Source organism: Symphalangus syndactylus, chromosome 18, assembly GCF_028878055.3.
Source record: "Symphalangus syndactylus isolate Jambi chromosome 18, NHGRI_mSymSyn1-v2.1_pri, whole genome shotgun sequence".
NCBI lineage: Eukaryota > Metazoa > Chordata > Mammalia > Primates > Hylobatidae > Symphalangus > Symphalangus syndactylus.
Window position 1 is genome coordinate 39,547,652 of NC_072440.2, and position 17,129 is coordinate 39,564,780.

Sequence of the window (17,129 nt, forward strand, 5' to 3'; positions counted from 1 at the left end):
AATTGATTAACCTGTGTTCCATATGCTGATAAAAAATGTTACCTCTGTTAAACATCAAATTCTTATGTATAGTTGTATCTCTTTGGTGTTTCTGTTCAGTTCTATTGGATTCTTTTCTAGTCTGGTGCCAGTATCAATTATTATAATTATTACAGAAATTACTGCTTTGTTAATATTGTCTTTCAGAAATGTTCTGGATATACTTACATTTATTTATATGAGGTCTTAAAATACACAAGTAATGGGAGACAAGGGGGAATTGCAACTGGGGGTAAATAAAGCAAGTTTGGAAAAATGTTGATATTGTGGCTGTGTGATGGGAATGTGGGACTCATGATCCTATTTACTCTGCTTGCATGTATGTGTGAAAGTGATGATAACAAAACTTTATGTAAATAATTAGGTAAATAATTCAGATCGGAACTACATGTGATTGGAATTGCACATGCTTTCCTCTTTAGAAACATGTTTTTTTTAAAAAATGTCTCCTTTTATGTACTTCAATGAAGTTTTGTAGTTCATTTCTTTATATAGTCCCTCTACCTTTCTAAACAAACAAGCATACAAAACCTAAGAAAGCTTCTTCATGCCTAGTTTTTAAGGGGGGTGTGTGTGTGTGTGTAGCAATTATATTTCAATTGTTAGTATATAGGAAAACATTGATTTGTAATCAACCAAGTTACTTAACTTAAAAAAAATCTCTATTTCATTTTTTTTGCTTTCTTTTTGGGAGGTTTTTCAAGTAGAGAATTCTGTGGTCTTCCCATAGTGATAGACTTGCCTCATCATTTTCAATATTTATGATTCTCCTTTATGAGATTTATTGCTAGCACTTTAAACACATTGGCAACTGAGGATGGTGGTAGTGGGTATTTTTCTGCTGCTCCCGGCTTTAATGGGAATGTCTTCCATCTTTAATCACTAAGCAAGACATTGGCTATTTGAGGAAGATATGACTTTTGGTCCCGTTTTATTAAATCTTAAAAATTAGGATTCAGTGTTAAGTGTTTTCACATGCATTTTAGACATTCTTAGAAAGGATTATGTGTTTTTCTTTTCCCTTGGTCTGTTACTTTAATGAGTTATATTAATAGGTTTCTTACTATTAAACCCTTCTCACATTCCAGAGTGTGTAAACTCATGAATAATATGGATCCTGTGTACTGTCTTACAGAAATTCCCTAAATTGATGGCATTTCTCCATGAGTTTTCTGTTGTTTCTTGCCTCTAAGTGAATTTGGGAGCAAGGAGAGTGAAATAAATAGACGGAAATTTCTATCTCATACTGGAAGTCTGGCATACTTGCATTAACTGTCATCTACAGTAGAGTCAAATGGACTGACTGAAATTCAGATATGGTTAAAGAATGTGGCTTTTATTTCTTATAGCAAATTTTGTAGCTCTAGTTTCTAGCTATAGAGCCATTGTTCCCATTGATAAGGTGGGGAAAAACACGCAAACTTTAATTCATTTCGGGATTAGAATAGTTTCTTTTGGGTCAGTATGTAAATAATTGAAAGTTTAGCTATATATCAGAACTGTTTTTCTCCTCTTCAATGACTTCTGGTGTCTTCCCTAAAACATAAAATAACTTCTGGGTGCAGGAGAATACATACATATCCTGGATTTATACTTACTAGCCATGTAATCTTGTGCTGCTTATTTCACCTTTCTCTGCCTTGATTTCTTCATCTGCAAATTGGATATTAAAATGATAACTATTTTACAGAATTTTGTGGGAATTGAATTAGTTAATATATTATAAGTGATTAGAACATTCACCTTTCTCTGCCTTGATTTCTTCATCTGCAAATTGGATATTAAAATGATAACTATTTTACAGAATTTTGTGGGAATTGAATTAGTTAATATATTATAAGTGATTAGAACATGCCCCATAAGTGTTTGTAATTATAATATAAAATTATGATTGTTCTCATAGTGTTAGGAGTGAAGTGGACTTTGGTTCATGTGCCATTTTCCAACTGAGTGCTCTTGGGATGATTTGGTGTCTGTCTCTCCTGTCTCTACTTTGAAGTATCTGAAGCTGGTCTAATACTCTAATTCTGTTCTCTTGCCATAAGCAAAGAATAGGAAAATTTATCTGTTTTTGCCAACTAGGTTGGCACCCAACTCTTGCTGGGAATATGGGGTCTCTTTCCTTAGTAATATTTATGAATGAGATAATCTGTAACAATATCTTGGTATGGTATGATATGTTGTGACATCATCTTCATCTTAGCAGAGTTTGGATGAGTTAGAAACTGAAAGACCCTTTTAATACTAAGTTTCTTTCATTCAGCTACTTCTATTTCAGATATTAAATTTGGTGTTACTTTTTCATTTATATGCTTTCGCTTATATTGCTTCTTTAGTGAATTAAAGAGATTTTTAAAGAGAAAATTCTAGCTTCAAGCATCATTGTCCTTTTGAAAAATTTAACTAATAAGCCCTGAGATGATTAAAGGGTAGCCAGATCCTTAGGAAAGAAATTGCCATTTTCCATTTTCTTTTTTTTTTTTTTTTTTTTTTTGAGACGGAGTCTCGCTCTCTCACCCAGGCTGGAGTGCAGTGGCGCGATCTCGGCTCACTGCAAGCTCCGCCTCCTGGGTTCACGCCATTCTCCTGCCTCAGCCTCTCCGAGTAGCTGGGACTACAGGCGCCCGCCACCACGCCCGGCTAATTTTTTGTATTTTTAGTAGAGACAGGGTTTCACCGTGGTCTCGATCTCCTGACCTTGTGATCCGCCCGCCTCGGCCTCCCAAAGTGCTGGGATTACAAGCGTGAGCCACCGTGCCCGGCCTGCCATTTTCCATTTTCACTAAGAAATTCATCTATTAGCACAATAATATTTATGAGATTTTGCTGTTGTGCAATCCCTCATTCATCCCTTATCACCATTTTGAACGAAGAGAGAGCAAACTCTAATTCTAGGTGCCAGATGGGTGCCACACAAATGGCAATGATTCAGCACAGGCTCCAGTTAGAGATACCAAGCTCTGAACAGCTATCTGGATAATCAGGAGATCTTGGTGAATGGAGGTAAATTTTCTTCTGTGTGTCAGGTCCTCCACTTGTTCTTTCTCTATATTCAGAGCCTTTGAATTTGCTATGAAGCTTGGTATCTGCTTTGTCCTAGCAGTTTAGAGTGGGTGTCACAATTCACATCTTGCTGGAAAAGTGATGGGTTCATTTTGAGGCTCATTGAATGAGTCCTTGAAGAAGGAAGCATCAGAATGAAAAGGATTTCAAATCTCTGGGTATAAGGTTTGAAATGTTCATTTGACCTCACTTATGTCTGTGGAAAAGCCTAGGCTTGGACACAGAAACTGAAGATTAAATCTTGTTCTATAATTGAGTGTCTCTAGAATTAGTACAAGCTTCTCTCATTTTGTGGCAGTGTAACAGCAGACTAACAATTCTGGGAAGAGTGCATTTTTAATGAAACATTTTTGCAGGGTTAGTAAAATCCAGATCTCCTAAAAAACCCAATGCTTGCTAACTCTAAGATGAGAAGGATAAGCCATAATTCAAGGCCTCTCACTACACCACCAGGTTATACAATACATTTTGAGCTCCACTATCCTACATTTCGAAGGATTAATTCTAACTGTAATTTACCTTGGTTCTTAGAGCTTGCTGGGGCTCTTGGTGTTAAAGACATGTCAGGGGACAAGGTAATAAAAAGCTTACATTTAAGGAGTGCCTTCTTAGAGTTAGGTACAGTGGTTATATACGCTGACATCTAAGTTTATCATTTAGTTTACACAGTAATAGCCTTGAAATGTGAGTTTCAGTATCTACATTTATCGTGATCCTGAAATTGACATGCAAAAGGGTTAAGTAGTTTCTCATCGCCATAAAATTAGAAAATGGCCAAAACAGAATTTGACTCCAAATTCTTTGAAATATGTAATATGACTGATTCCAAAACTTAATATTCCACTGATTAGTTTTGTCTCTTCATCTCTCTGAATCAACATCTCTTACGTAAATTAGTTTTGTTTAGGGGCTATCTTAGAGTTCTTGTTTTATAATGGGGTGAGAAAAAAAATATCTCTTTAAGAACAAAAGCAGTTAAAACAAGGCACTACACTGAAGGAGTTTATTTTAACTACCACATATACACTAACTATGAAAGAAAAAGAGTATATTGAAAATGATACTCTAATGGCAGAAAAATATTATAATTTATGCTGTACTAGATCTTGATTTTGTTGCTTGTTATTTTTAATGTCTATAATAAATTGGTAAAACAGTAAAACTCTTGAAAAGCAAAAAAAAATCCAAATTCTTTGCCCACATTTTTTTCTGCTGTTATTTTATTTTTAATGTCAAAAAGCCAACTGCTCTTTATCATTCATTAGAAATTTGCTCCAAACTAAGAGGCATGTACAGTTTTCAATCTGTGGGTGTTAATGACTCCACCACAGTGGGCTCATTCCCTTGCAAGGACGCTAACGGGCTGTTGCTTCCTAAGAGACAGAGGCTTGAGAGGTTTTGGTTTCTACTCATAGTCTTTGGTTTCTTGGCTGTGTTATTTTCCTTGTTTATGTTTCTTTTAATTAACATTGAGTTTCTTCATCTTATGCCTTGCTTTTCTTCTGTTTGTACAGTGCGCAGGCAACGGCTCCTTGGGTAGCACTTGTTAATTAGGGAGAAATGATAGCTTGAGGGTACTTCCTGACTTACTTGGTGCTAGGATAAAAGTTGTTCTACTGAAGCCGCATAAGAACAACTTTCATGTACCTACCTCAAGTAAGATCTGCATAATGCTCTACCAATTCCCTTTTGTCTCTTTTATCTTTACTTTAACTCTGGTTTATTTTATTTAAATTCTCATCGTGTCCCAAATAATCTAAACCAAGAGTATTATTAGGTCTTAAAATAATTCACTTGTATTTTTCTTAAGGAGGCTATTCACAGTAGATTTTGTGGGAAAATAAAAATTAGAATTCACTGCTGATTGACTAAATAAAAGCAACTAAAGAACCAAAGGGTATGTTGATTTTAAAAAGGAACTTCTGAAGGTATCTGGCTCATAATTACCCAGAGATAATAATTTTGGTTCTATAGCTCAGATTGAGAAAGCTATACATAATAGAATGCAGGATCTATAACATGGATTGTCTTTCTCAATTTCTCACTGTTTCTCACTCTCACCTTTCCTTCTCTCTTTCAGCTACCTATTCTTATCTATCTGTCTGTCTGTCTGTCTGTCTGTGTCTATCTATCTATCTATCTGTCTATCTATCTATCTATCTATCTATCTATCTATCTATCTATCATCTGCCTATCTTGTTTTTGCTAGAGAGGCAGAATGGTTCATGTTTTAGAACCAAGTTGGTCTCATGATACAAAGTACAGACTATGATTTGTAATTAATGATTTGTAGACCACAGTCTCTGCATACATTCTACAACCCTCAGTGAAATGCCATTTCTAATACTTCTCAAATTTACAAGTATTCGAACAGCAGATTTTACTTTAATATAGGACAGAAAAACATTAAAAAGAATAAAAGGCTCAATGCCTTGATGAACTCCACTTTTCTTTGTAGATAGTAAGCAGCTTGCATCAGAGATTTTATGGGGATCATCTTGCTATCATTTTATTTTCCTCATGATGACTCAGGGAATTTTATCCTGAGGCTCTCAATGGATCTGTTATAGTCAAGCTGATGATGACACATCTCAGAGGCTCATTCCATATTGGGCCTCAGGCCAGCAAACTACGCACCATGCGGTCCTATGATTAACAGGACAAAACTGCTCTAGACACCTCCCACTGCCCAGGCAGGAAGGGCACCATAATGAGGCAGTGGGAGGGTGTATGGCTAGGAAAGTTGCTAAAAGGAAGCTTTTGTTGTAACTTTCTTCTCTGCTGCAGGAGGTTAACACAAAAACAAAGTATTATCAAGCAACAGACCCTACATTTATGCAATATTAATGAGAAGGTCCCTGGACTTTTAATTAGGGTGGAGAGTTGTGTTTTAGAGAGCTGAAATTATTTTAGGTGGGAGGAAATGGAATCCTGGGAGAAAAGTAATTAATTTATAGCTCAGTGACTGAACTGTGCCATTTTGAAATACTGGTCAAGGTGAGCGTTGAAAGAGTGGGTACTCTGGCATTTCCATACCCTTGGGAGTGAAGAATTAGGCTATTTGCGGAGCCAAATGATATGCTTTTATTTCTAAAAATGTCATTTATTTTGTAATAAATTTGTGCTGAAATAAAAAGTGGCTTGTGTTCTCTATGTAAGTGTGACCACCTGCATATTATTCATTCAATGGTCATTTACAGCATACCTTATAGGTGTGGAATTCTACAGATGCCTTTTCTGAAGGGACAAAGTTCTGACTAGATGCACAAAGGAGATGAAAGGAACCGTCAATGTCTACCTTCATGTTCCTTTCCCTCTACGTGGGGAAAAACATCAGTATGTGAAATGGCATTTGAATAACTTAAAGAGAAGTGTTCACAAGAGCAGAATAACTTGGAACAGGCTTTGAAGCCATTAGGTGTATGAATCACTTACTGCCTCCTCGGGGGTCCCACACCAGCTATTCTGAGATTCTGTCAGAGCACTTAGTGTATTGTGTTGTCTCTGTCCCCGACTAGACTGAGAGTTCCACGTGGAGAGAGATTTTTATCATATTTATCACTGCATCCCTGGACCCTAGAGCACAGTTCATTGCATACCACAAGTGTCCAGTAAATGTCTGGCGAATGAATTAGTAAAAGAGATTGCTGTTATCATTTTAGAGGAAGAGAAGGGAATAGAATGATGGTTTTATATGGGCATAAACTACAAAGGAAATGATTTGATTCTTTTCAGTCTGGAGACAAAACATGCTTTTCTTCTCATAATTCTCTGTTCAATTCAGCAGAGATCAGTAAACATTTACTAAGCATATTTTATGTTGTAATTGTATATATAAACATGAAATGTTTTCTAACCTCAAGGGACTTAGAGTCCATGGCAAGGTTGGCAGTGACGTACAATTAAACAGATCATTTTGATGTAATTTGACAAATATACTGTGGGAGGCATTCAGGAGGCATTATGGAGGGAGTAAAAAGGGATATTAGGTCAGGCTGGCAGTGGGAATGGGGCTGGGATATTGGGAGAATCAGGAAACTCTTCCAGGAGGAGATGATACCTGAGTTGAGTCTTAAAGCAGGAATTCCCAAACAAAGGAAGAAGAGCATGGCTATGGGGTAAAGGAAGAGGGGAAAAAGTCCAAGACAGAGGACATGGAGGTGAGAAACCGTATGGCATATGCAAAGAATTACAAGTGGTTCCCTATAGCAAGTGAGTGAAACAATGCTCTGTGGGAGGTCAAGGGATGACACTGCAAACAGCAGACAGGGGGACTCCTACTTACCATGTAAAGGAGATTTATTTGGACTTTATGCTGTAGGGGATAGGCAGATATTGATAGATTTTAAGGTGGACTTGAAGTAGGCAGTATTGGTGACAAGAAGAACATTAGAAAGTGCCTGAATTTGTGTAGATAAAACTCTGGAAGACTGTAGTAGTGGTAGACCCCTCTTAGTGTATGAGATATGTATGTGGCGGGTTAAAGTATACACATGGCAGCTAAAACAATGAAAACTAGTGGATTATCAAGAAATATAATCTAGAACAGAGGCTCCCAAGTGCCAATCAAAAGTGGTGGTGCTCTTCACCCTTCATGATTATTATCGGGGGTATTGGTCAAAAGTAGATTCCTGAGTACCTCTCCTCAAAGTTCTGATTCATTGGTGGAGAGTCAGCCATCTGCATTTTATGGCATTCCCTATCTAATTTTGATATGCAGTCACGTTTGGGAAATGCTGATACAAATAATGTCAATGGTATCACCCATATTTTAGATGTAGACAAAATAAGAAGACCCCATGAAGTAGCAAGAAGTTGAGCAGTCAGTTGGAGAACCAGCAGAAGTCAGAGAAAGAGGGATTTTCTAGAAGGAAGAACAACGTTATAGTAGAGAGTTCTAGTCAGATAATTTGTGAAGAGTTTATTAGATTTTGTGATATGGAGGTCTAGGATCTTTAGAGAAAGTAGTTTAAGTGTGGAAGGAGTAAAACTTGCTTGCATTGGGTTGAGGGGTAGACAGTGGGAATAAAGAAGTAAAGAAAGTTAATAGACATGTTTTTTCAAATAACTTGATTTTGAAGAGAAAGAGAATGATATCTTGGGGAGGGAGAACATAGGGTTATAAGGATAATTTACTTTTTACAAGAGGAGAGACTCAAGAGAGTATTTAGATCTTGAGGGGAGAGAGCCAGTTAGAATTAGAGCAGATGCGGGAGGAAAGATAGGCATAGGTAGAAGACAGGACTCCTCATAGGAGGAGAAACACCTCACTCATCCTCTCAGACGGGGGAAAGGAGGTAAGGGAGAGTAAGCTGGGTGAGGAAGGAAGCTGAGGCATAATTTTTGATGGGATGTTCAGAGAGACATTAAGAGGCTCAAACAGTTGAAAGGGTACAAAGCTTGTTGAAACTAAACCTAGGTAAAGAGCCCTATTGTTAACTTACTATTTTAAAAATGTTTTTCTTAAAAATTGTGACAGCTTTTTCTTTTCTTTTCTTTTCTTTTTCTTTTGAGACGGAATCTCACTCTGTTGCCCAGGCTGTAGTGCAGTGGCACAATCTTGGCTCAGTGCAAGCTCCGCCTCCAGGGTTCATGCCATTCTCCTGCCTCAGCCTTCCAAGTAGTTGGGACTACAGGCACCTGTCACCATGCCTGGCTAATTTTTGTATTTTTAGTAGAGACAGGGTTTCACCTTGTTAGCCAGGATGGTCTCGATCTCCTGACCTCATGATCCGCCTGCCTTGGCCTCCCAAAGGCCTCAACACCTGAGTAATTTCCTAGGTGAAGTGGAACATAAAGATTTTCCTTTTATAGACACCATTACTAGATCTGAAAGAAAGAGGTAAGTTAATTGACACCCAAATGGAGGATGAAAATAGTAGAGTCAGGAAGACAGGACTTAATTTTAGCCATCTGTTTTCCAACTGGACTTTTCTCCAGTCTAAAGATTCCCAAAAACAAAGTCTAACACTGGGTACGAAATAGCGAACTTGAGCACTCAAAAACAAACAAATGAGAAAGCAATCTAACAATTCCACGAACAAAAAACTCGCACTTTTGTATGTCTTCTGAAGTAAGAAGAGATGAGTAACTTTTGTATTCACTCAAATACTTTCTTTTAATCCAACTTTTAAGTATTTTTTCAAAGTGTTGAAAATTTGAGAAGCCAAGAAACATAGAAATGAGACAGAACTACCCATAATACTGTACCTAAATATAACTACTAATATTTTGCTAAATTTTTTAAGTCTTTTCTCTGTGCATAACTTTTATAGGATAATACTACACATACAACTTTAATCCTGCCTTTTTCACTTAATATTATAACACAAGCTTTTTCTCGTATAATTGAAATATCTTGCAAAATATGTGATTTTAATTACATAGTACATCATGAAGTTTCTCATATTTTATTTAGCAATTCCTTTACTATTTGGCATCTAAATTGTTTCCAGATTTTCATTATTTTAAGTAGTACTGCTGGAATGCTTCTGCATGCAAAGCACTTTCCGTATTTCAAGTTACTTCCTGAATTATGATATAAAAGTGTATAATACCATTAAAGCTTTTGGTACTTATTATCAAATTCCTATCCAAAGACTTATATCATTTGGAAAGTTGATCAGCAATATATGAAGTGCATATCTAATTATATATACACCATTTTCAAGTATTTTATTTTTAAAAGTAAAATAATTTTTTAAGCAAGACAAACAAATCTTGAGATTTTAATTTTCATTTTATTAATAGTGAGATTGAATATACCCCACATTTTGATATAATTTTATTTTCAATTGTGCAAAATTTCTACTTATTAATTAAAATGTTCATTTTTATAGATTTATACCTCTAATTTTTAATATATTTTGTAAGTGGTACAATGTATGTTACATATTAATACTATGGCAAAGGCAAAAGAATGATAATGAATTGCTTTCAAACTTAAATATATGTATATTTTTTGAGATGGAATCTTACTCTGCCACCCAGCCTGGAGTGTAATGGCGCAACCTCAGCTCACTGCAGCCTCTGCCTCCTGGGTTCAAGCGATTCTCCTGCCTCAGCCTCTTGAGTAGCTGGATTACAGGTGCCTGCCACCATGCCCAGCTAATTTTTGTACTTTTTTGTTTTAATGGAGACAGGGTTTCACCATGTTGGCCAGGCTGGTCTCACACTCCTGACCTCAGGTGATCCACCTGCCTTGGTCCCTCAAAGTGCTGGGATGACAGGCATGAGCCACCGTGCCTGGTAGAAGTTGTATTTTTTAATCATACAACTTGCAGTATGGAAGAGACTTTACAATGTACCTTATTCAACCCTGTATTATCAGCTTGTTTTCATACTGCTATAAAGAACTGCTCAAGACTGGGTAATGTATAAAGGTAAGAGGTTTAATTTGGCTCACAGTTCTGCATGGCTGGGGAGGTCTCAGGAAACTTACAATCATGCTGAAAGGCGAAGGGGAAGCAAGGCATCTTCTTCACAAGGAGGCAGGAAGGAGAATGAACACATGAGGAACTACCAAATACTTATAAAATCATCAGATCTCATGAGAACTCACCCACTATCAGGAGATCAGCATGGGGAAAACAGCCTCCATGATTCCATTACCTCCATTTGGTTTCTCCCTTGTCACGTGGGGATTATGGGGATTACAATTCAAGATGATTTTGGGTAGGGACACAGCCAAACCATATCGATGCCCCAGTTGAAGAAGCAAAGATTAAACCCATAAAACAATTATTGAAAAAAAATGTTAGCTAGTACATGAGTTTGTGGTACAACATACTTTTTGTTATTGGACTTCAGAGTCAGTAGAAATCTATGTGACTTGGCACAGTAGGGGAAGTTGTTATTAGAAAGAAGGGCTTTTGCTGGACTTTGAATAGAAAGAGTTCCATAAAATGAAGAGAACAAAAATTAAAGGGCATGAATCTAAGGCCAAGAGGTAGAAATGGACATGTCTCAGGTGCTGCAGAAATGAGACCAGCCTGGAGGGTAGAGGGCTGGTGTTGGGAGATAGAGTGTGAGGTAAGGCCAAATTAAGCATGCTTAATTTGTCAAGTCACTGATTTGTCAAGTCACAGATTTGTCAAGCATGCTTAATGTGTCAAGTCACAGATCACTTGACTCTTCTAGTTGAAACACATCACTCTGGAGTTCCTACTGAGCATAAGCTACAACCTGATTATATAAAGCCATCCTCGTGGTTACAGGTAGATTGCACTGACTTTGGCAAGTTGCAAGATGTTAAACTGTGCTGGGAAGACTACAAGATACATCTGGGTTGACAGATGAAATTAGTTTTAGGAAAATGCATGCACAGGGCAATATCATCAGCTAGACACAGCACTGGCCATGGAATACAGGGTCCTCTCATTATTGTGTCGTCCCAGGCAGTTCTATGACCTTAGGCAGACTACTTATGTTCCCTATACTTCAATTACCCTATTTGTACTCTACGTTCTTTCTAGATCTCACATTCTATAGCCTCTAGCAGGAGCTCAGATAAAGCATAGCTTCAGATAAACAGCACTCTAGAGAAAAGAGAGAAAATGTAAATAGCAGGAAATCTCTGTTGTCATCTTTAGATCTGGAATAAGAAGTCCTTTCTTTTAATTCACAATTTTAGAAGGTATGAGGAGATATCCAGAACTTTCTTCCCTTGTTTCTGCTACCAATGTAGCAGAGGGCCAACTGAAGCAGATGTTCACGTTATCTATCTTACATGTGTAGAGGGCAAATTAGTGGACATTTAAGAGCCCAAGGCAATAATTCAACCATTCCCATGAAAAATCTGTTTTTCCATCCTTGTATGTTTCTTTTCCTTTAACTTTTTGAGTATTTAATTCTTGTGTTGCCTCCTCCTAATTTCTTTCCTGCAGATACTTTGGTGAGTAAACCTTGATAAATTAAGCCTGTTTTTATTATATTCCTTTGGAGTTGTCTTTGATTGTGATCAAGCTTCTCTTTTTATACATGCCACATGCATTAATTCTTCATTTAGATGAGAATCTAATCAAAGGAATAAACTGCCAAGTTTGGCATCATTTTGATGTCTACTTTATGCAACCCTAGAAAAATATATCTTTTGATGAGTTGGAGACAACAGTAAGTTAGAGACAGAGCTAATCCATTACACCTTGATCACTCAGAGGCAACTGTACCCAAACAGTTCTTTCCCTTCGCATCAAGAAAGTTTGTTGTTTATCTGAGAGCTTAGTAATGTGCCTGGCACAAATAAGGTGCTCAATAAACTTTTTAAAACCAATGCATCTGAGTGGCTTTATAATTCAGCAGTTACTACATGAACTAACTTACTATGTAGAAGAAAAAAAATATTAGTTCAAAAAGAGGAGAATAAAGAATTCTTCTTTCACATATAAAACATGTCCTGTTCAGTAGCTTCTCCAATATTTTGTGGATGATTGGAATCCCTTTTCACTCTTATATTTAAGGGTGTCATTATGTATGGGGACATTTGCTGTTTCAATACATAGATTTATATTTGCAGGGAACTTAAAGTCCCCAGAAATTTTTCTGAGATATTATCTGATTAATCCCCAGAACAACGCTGTGAGGTGGGTTGTGGAGATATGAGGGAAAAAAGGGAAGGGATTTTCCTAATACCATACAGTTTGTGTATATGATGTAGCAATGAAAGTAGAACTTATTTCATCTGATGACCGTTTCAAGACATTTTCTGCTATATTAATCTTTAATCTCTAGGATAGAATCTGTCTTAATTCCCTTTGCATTGACACAGCAAAATGTATATAGGTGCTCCATCTAATTCCATCTCTGAATATTCCAGCACTGTGTGTCTTGTCTACCTCCTCTCTTCATTTGTATTCCTAAAGTGTTCTCCCTGCAGGAGCTGACTCTTCCTTCTTTCTAATTAACTTTATGTGGAAACTCCTATCGTAACGAAATTGCACGTGTGAGTGTTCTCTTGCCTGGCTTTCTTTTTAGTGCACCTGGAGGGAGAAAGCTTTTCTGCAGTCTCACCACATTATCTTTGCTGAGAGAGAAACTTGTAGGAACTAAGATAACTGCCTTCCTGAGAGTCAACCTTTTCATCAAACATTCTTTAGTTTAGGCACAGCTTTGATTTTTGCAGAGGTTACCACTTGTTCATAATTAGGATGCACTGGTTCATGCTATTGGCAGCAAAGCACTATGGAAGAGTAGACAAAAACGTGGATTTTGAGGCAGACAAATCAGGTGTGAATCCTGGTTCTGCCATTTCCTGGGCAATTTACTTCATTCGTTGGTGCTGATTTCCTCATTTGTGCCATGGGAAAACATATTAACAATGTCTACCTCACAGGAGTATTGGAAAGTTTAATGATATAGAGAATTTTTTAGAGATAAATGAGGTAGCAGAACATGCAATTCTCTTCATAGACTGCAGAGCACATCTACCATTTCCCCTCCATCTCCACTCTCCTCCCTGCCCTACCTTGAGGGGCTTTGAACCCTGGAAGGCTGACAGTCAGATGTACTTCTTCCTCCTTTGCCCTTCTGCTTGCTTGCATTTGACTAGTGGGGAGTCCTAGGAGGAGACAGATGGAGAAAGGAAAACGAAACTGCTTGCAACTTGTTATCTCCTTCTTTTTAGGGTCTAGCTGTATCCCAGAGAGCAACTTCCCTTTTCAAGGCAGCCCACTCTGTGTGATGCTTTTCCCTAGGTATGGGCAACCCATCCCTCTTAGGGTGAAAACTTCACTATTGCTAGTTCCAGGTACTGTGCCATCCTTTGTGGATTCCTCTACCCTACCAACATCTGCTTAAAGAGTCTCTTTGTTGAACCTGCCGTAAATGAACCTAATAAAAGTATGCTGTCTGTTTATTCCTGGACCTTTAACTGGTAGATTATTCATACTGGTTAGCGGAAAGTAGATCTGCCTACATATGTATTATTTGAGAGAGGTTAGCACTTATAGGAGAAAAAACAAGAATGGGCTGTTTTTACTTGCCATTTGATACTAAGAGAAAAAGAAGGTAGTGATGATGGATGATGATAAAGATATGATGATGATGAGACCCAAATACCTCCTATGAGCCAAACATTCTCCTAGACAATCCTTTTTACCTCATTCATTTTGAAAACACATATGTGTATTATTATCTTTCTTTTGTAGATCTGGAAAAAGTTCAGATAAATCAAATAATGTACCTAAAAGCTACACAGAATGCCAGTGGAGAGCTGAAATTCCAACCTATACCTATTTGGTTCCAAAGTCTATACTCTTTTAGTGAGGCTAGATGCCTCCTAGCTATACAGGGTGAGAAGAGCCATTCCATCAGCAGTCAGTTTTCAACTGAATCTCTTTGCCTATTGAAATTTCTCTAAGTTCTAAATTCCCATAGGAAAGTATTGCTTAATGATGGTCTTTAAATGATTTCAAGGCAAATTTTTAAAAAACCTGGTTAATTCAGCAAAGCTTATCAGGTCAAATCCATTATTTGTCTGATTTGACTGATTTGTTACCATTGAGTCACTAGTCCAGTGGGGCAACTATTCCATGGTTGTCCCTAAGGCTACTCATTAAATCCTGGATGAATAATTAAATATTTTGAATAAGTTTTTCTCTGATAATATATGTTTCCTACAGCTGTTACCTAAAGTTTTTTCTCCCTAGATATAGAGTATTTCGTTCAGTTTGTATTATTTCTGTCCAATTCCTAAATTACATGAATAACATAATTCTGCATTTTCTGGGACCTATAGGATGCTAATTTGTAAAGGTGATTCAATTCCTGGAGGTGTACTAGCTGAGAACTTTCCATTTGTGGATCAGCTCCTCCCTTCAAATCCTACTCCTTTAGAAAAAATCCATACATACTCAGAGAAACAGTATTTATCTTAGCAACTCACGTTTGATTGTGCGTTTTTCTTTAATCTTCAGTCAAGCATTTCTATCAACTTTGGAAGAAGGCTTTGTCCCTTGTTTCCCTTTGAGTCCCCAAGTTGCATCTAGAGATATTCTTAGTCACAGTGAACTTTATTTCTCTGTTTCTACCTCTACTTTGCTGTTACGGGACCTCTGACCTCCCGCAAAATGTCTGCCCTTTATTTTGAGAAGACTTGAGAGGGTGCCTCACATATATTCCAAACAAGTATTTTCAGCCTTTAAAAAGGCTGTGTTCCCTGCAGGATTCTCTGTTTCCATTTCATATGTTTTTTAAAAAATGATACATAGTTACTTTGTTTTTTATCTTTTAAATGTATAATTCATACTACTTTGTACTTTAATATTTTTCAATCATTTTAGCAAAACCAGCTCCTTCAGACCTTGATCACTGTTACTCTTTTCCTTAAGTCTCAGACACATGTTTTTTGAGAAGCTTAGAACAAACCCAAATGATAGAACTACATGCCGCTGTTAGCATCAGCCTACACCTACAGTATTAGCCTAAACCTGCAATATCAGAGTTTTTGTGGTTTGACCAAGCCTTTTATCCTCTTTCCCTTACAGTACTTTCCCAGAAAGCACTTCAGCCCACATGCAAATATACCTTATAAATATGTAGGTTGTGTCCTGATATAGCAGAATGTCATGAATGAACACAACACATATAGCTATTCTATTTGTTCTTTCTTCAAAACTCAAAATGGAGAATCTCCATTGTAGTGTCTAGGAGAAAGGGAAGATTAGTTAGGTAATGAGGGTATCAATGTCATTCAAGTGGCAATTACTCTGGAATATTCCTTGAAATAACAGTTACTGCTTACTTAACAGTTATTGCTTATACTTTTTGTTCTTGTCTTCTCAAGTATTCCTTACAACCACTTAGAACTAAAGGGGTAGAGAACTCACTAAATTTACTGAAGAGTCATTGGATTGGCTTCAAGGTACTATTGATTATTGTCAGTGAAACAAGAGGCAATGATGCAGTTGCTCAGAGGGCTCTTTTCTTCAAATGTAAGTAAGATTCCTCCAGCAATGGATCACCTTAGTGATCCCTTAGTCAAAAGTTGTCGAGTCCTTAGCTGTCCCAACAAGAATCGACATATACACAATTCAGTTTGCATCTTCATTTTATACATGTAACTTCAGGTTATGGCTACCATATCTGTTTTTTTTTTTTTTTTCAGCCACTAAAACTGTAGAGTTGAATATTTAATGGAAAACAGATGGTGCTTGAAATCTCTAACTTACATTTAACAAAAGCTGTTTTGGAAATGTTGCTTATGTATACTTTTCTATTGCTTTAAACACAGCACTGTTTTAGCCTGTTCCAATGAATTATTTAAGAATTAACTGTCCCAGTCTAAGACAGCATTTCAAAGTGCAAGTGTTAATCATATACTTGATTAAACATTTCCTTCCTTTTCTTTCCAGCATTCCAGTTGGCTTTTGAGTGGATACTTGCAGTGAGAGCATTGACACTGGAAACATTAGTTCCCATTTTAATTACTTAAAACACCACGATGAAAAGAAATACCTGTGATTTGCTTTCTCGGAGCAAAAGTGTAAGTAACTTTTGTTTTCATCTATTTTCTAAACACATGTACATATAACATTTTAGTTTTGGTTTTGGATTTTAGTACTATGCTATCACGATTAGGCTTGTGGGAAACCTTTAGTTAACTTTCAGTTTTCTGACTGTACACAGCTTATTAACAAACAAAGACTAGTTCATCTATGTGGCCTGGTTAGCATTTGTTGAGAATTCTTCCAGCTAGTTTATATCTTACCATTCATTCATATAAGTCTACTAGCCTGATATTGAACACTCTAATTTTTGAGTGCATGCAGAAAATAGATGATTAAAAGTCAAAATATAGGGAATTTATGTCTTGAATATGAAAGCTTCTGGGCAAGTCCAAAAGCATAAATTATACTTATGTTATTAGTTACTTCAACCAGTCACATTCTGAAAGTTCTTCCCTTCCATGAGCTTTCTACCCTGGCATATATCTCTAATTTCTTCTTTTAACCGTTTTTTAAAAAACATTTTAAAGTGAACATCCTCAGGGCTCCACTGAAGTTTAAACCTTATTTCCAATTACGTAGTGT

General features: G+C 36.9%; 1 protein-coding gene across 4 annotated transcripts in view; it reads left to right on the top strand.

Annotated features, from left to right (window-relative positions):
- The window catches only part of PDE4D (phosphodiesterase 4D), a 1,541,788-nt gene that overhangs the window by 303,003 nt on the left and 1,221,656 nt on the right, over positions 1-17,129 (top strand). For all 4 annotated transcript variants that reach the window (XM_055252913.2, XM_063622615.1, XM_063622613.1 and 1 more), the window contains exon 2: positions 16,452-16,582. In XM_055252913.2, coding sequence (XP_055108888.1) covers positions 16,541-16,582 — 42 coding nt within the window. In that variant the 5' untranslated portion in view covers positions 16,452-16,540. The remainder of the gene's footprint in view (positions 1-16,451; positions 16,583-17,129) is intronic.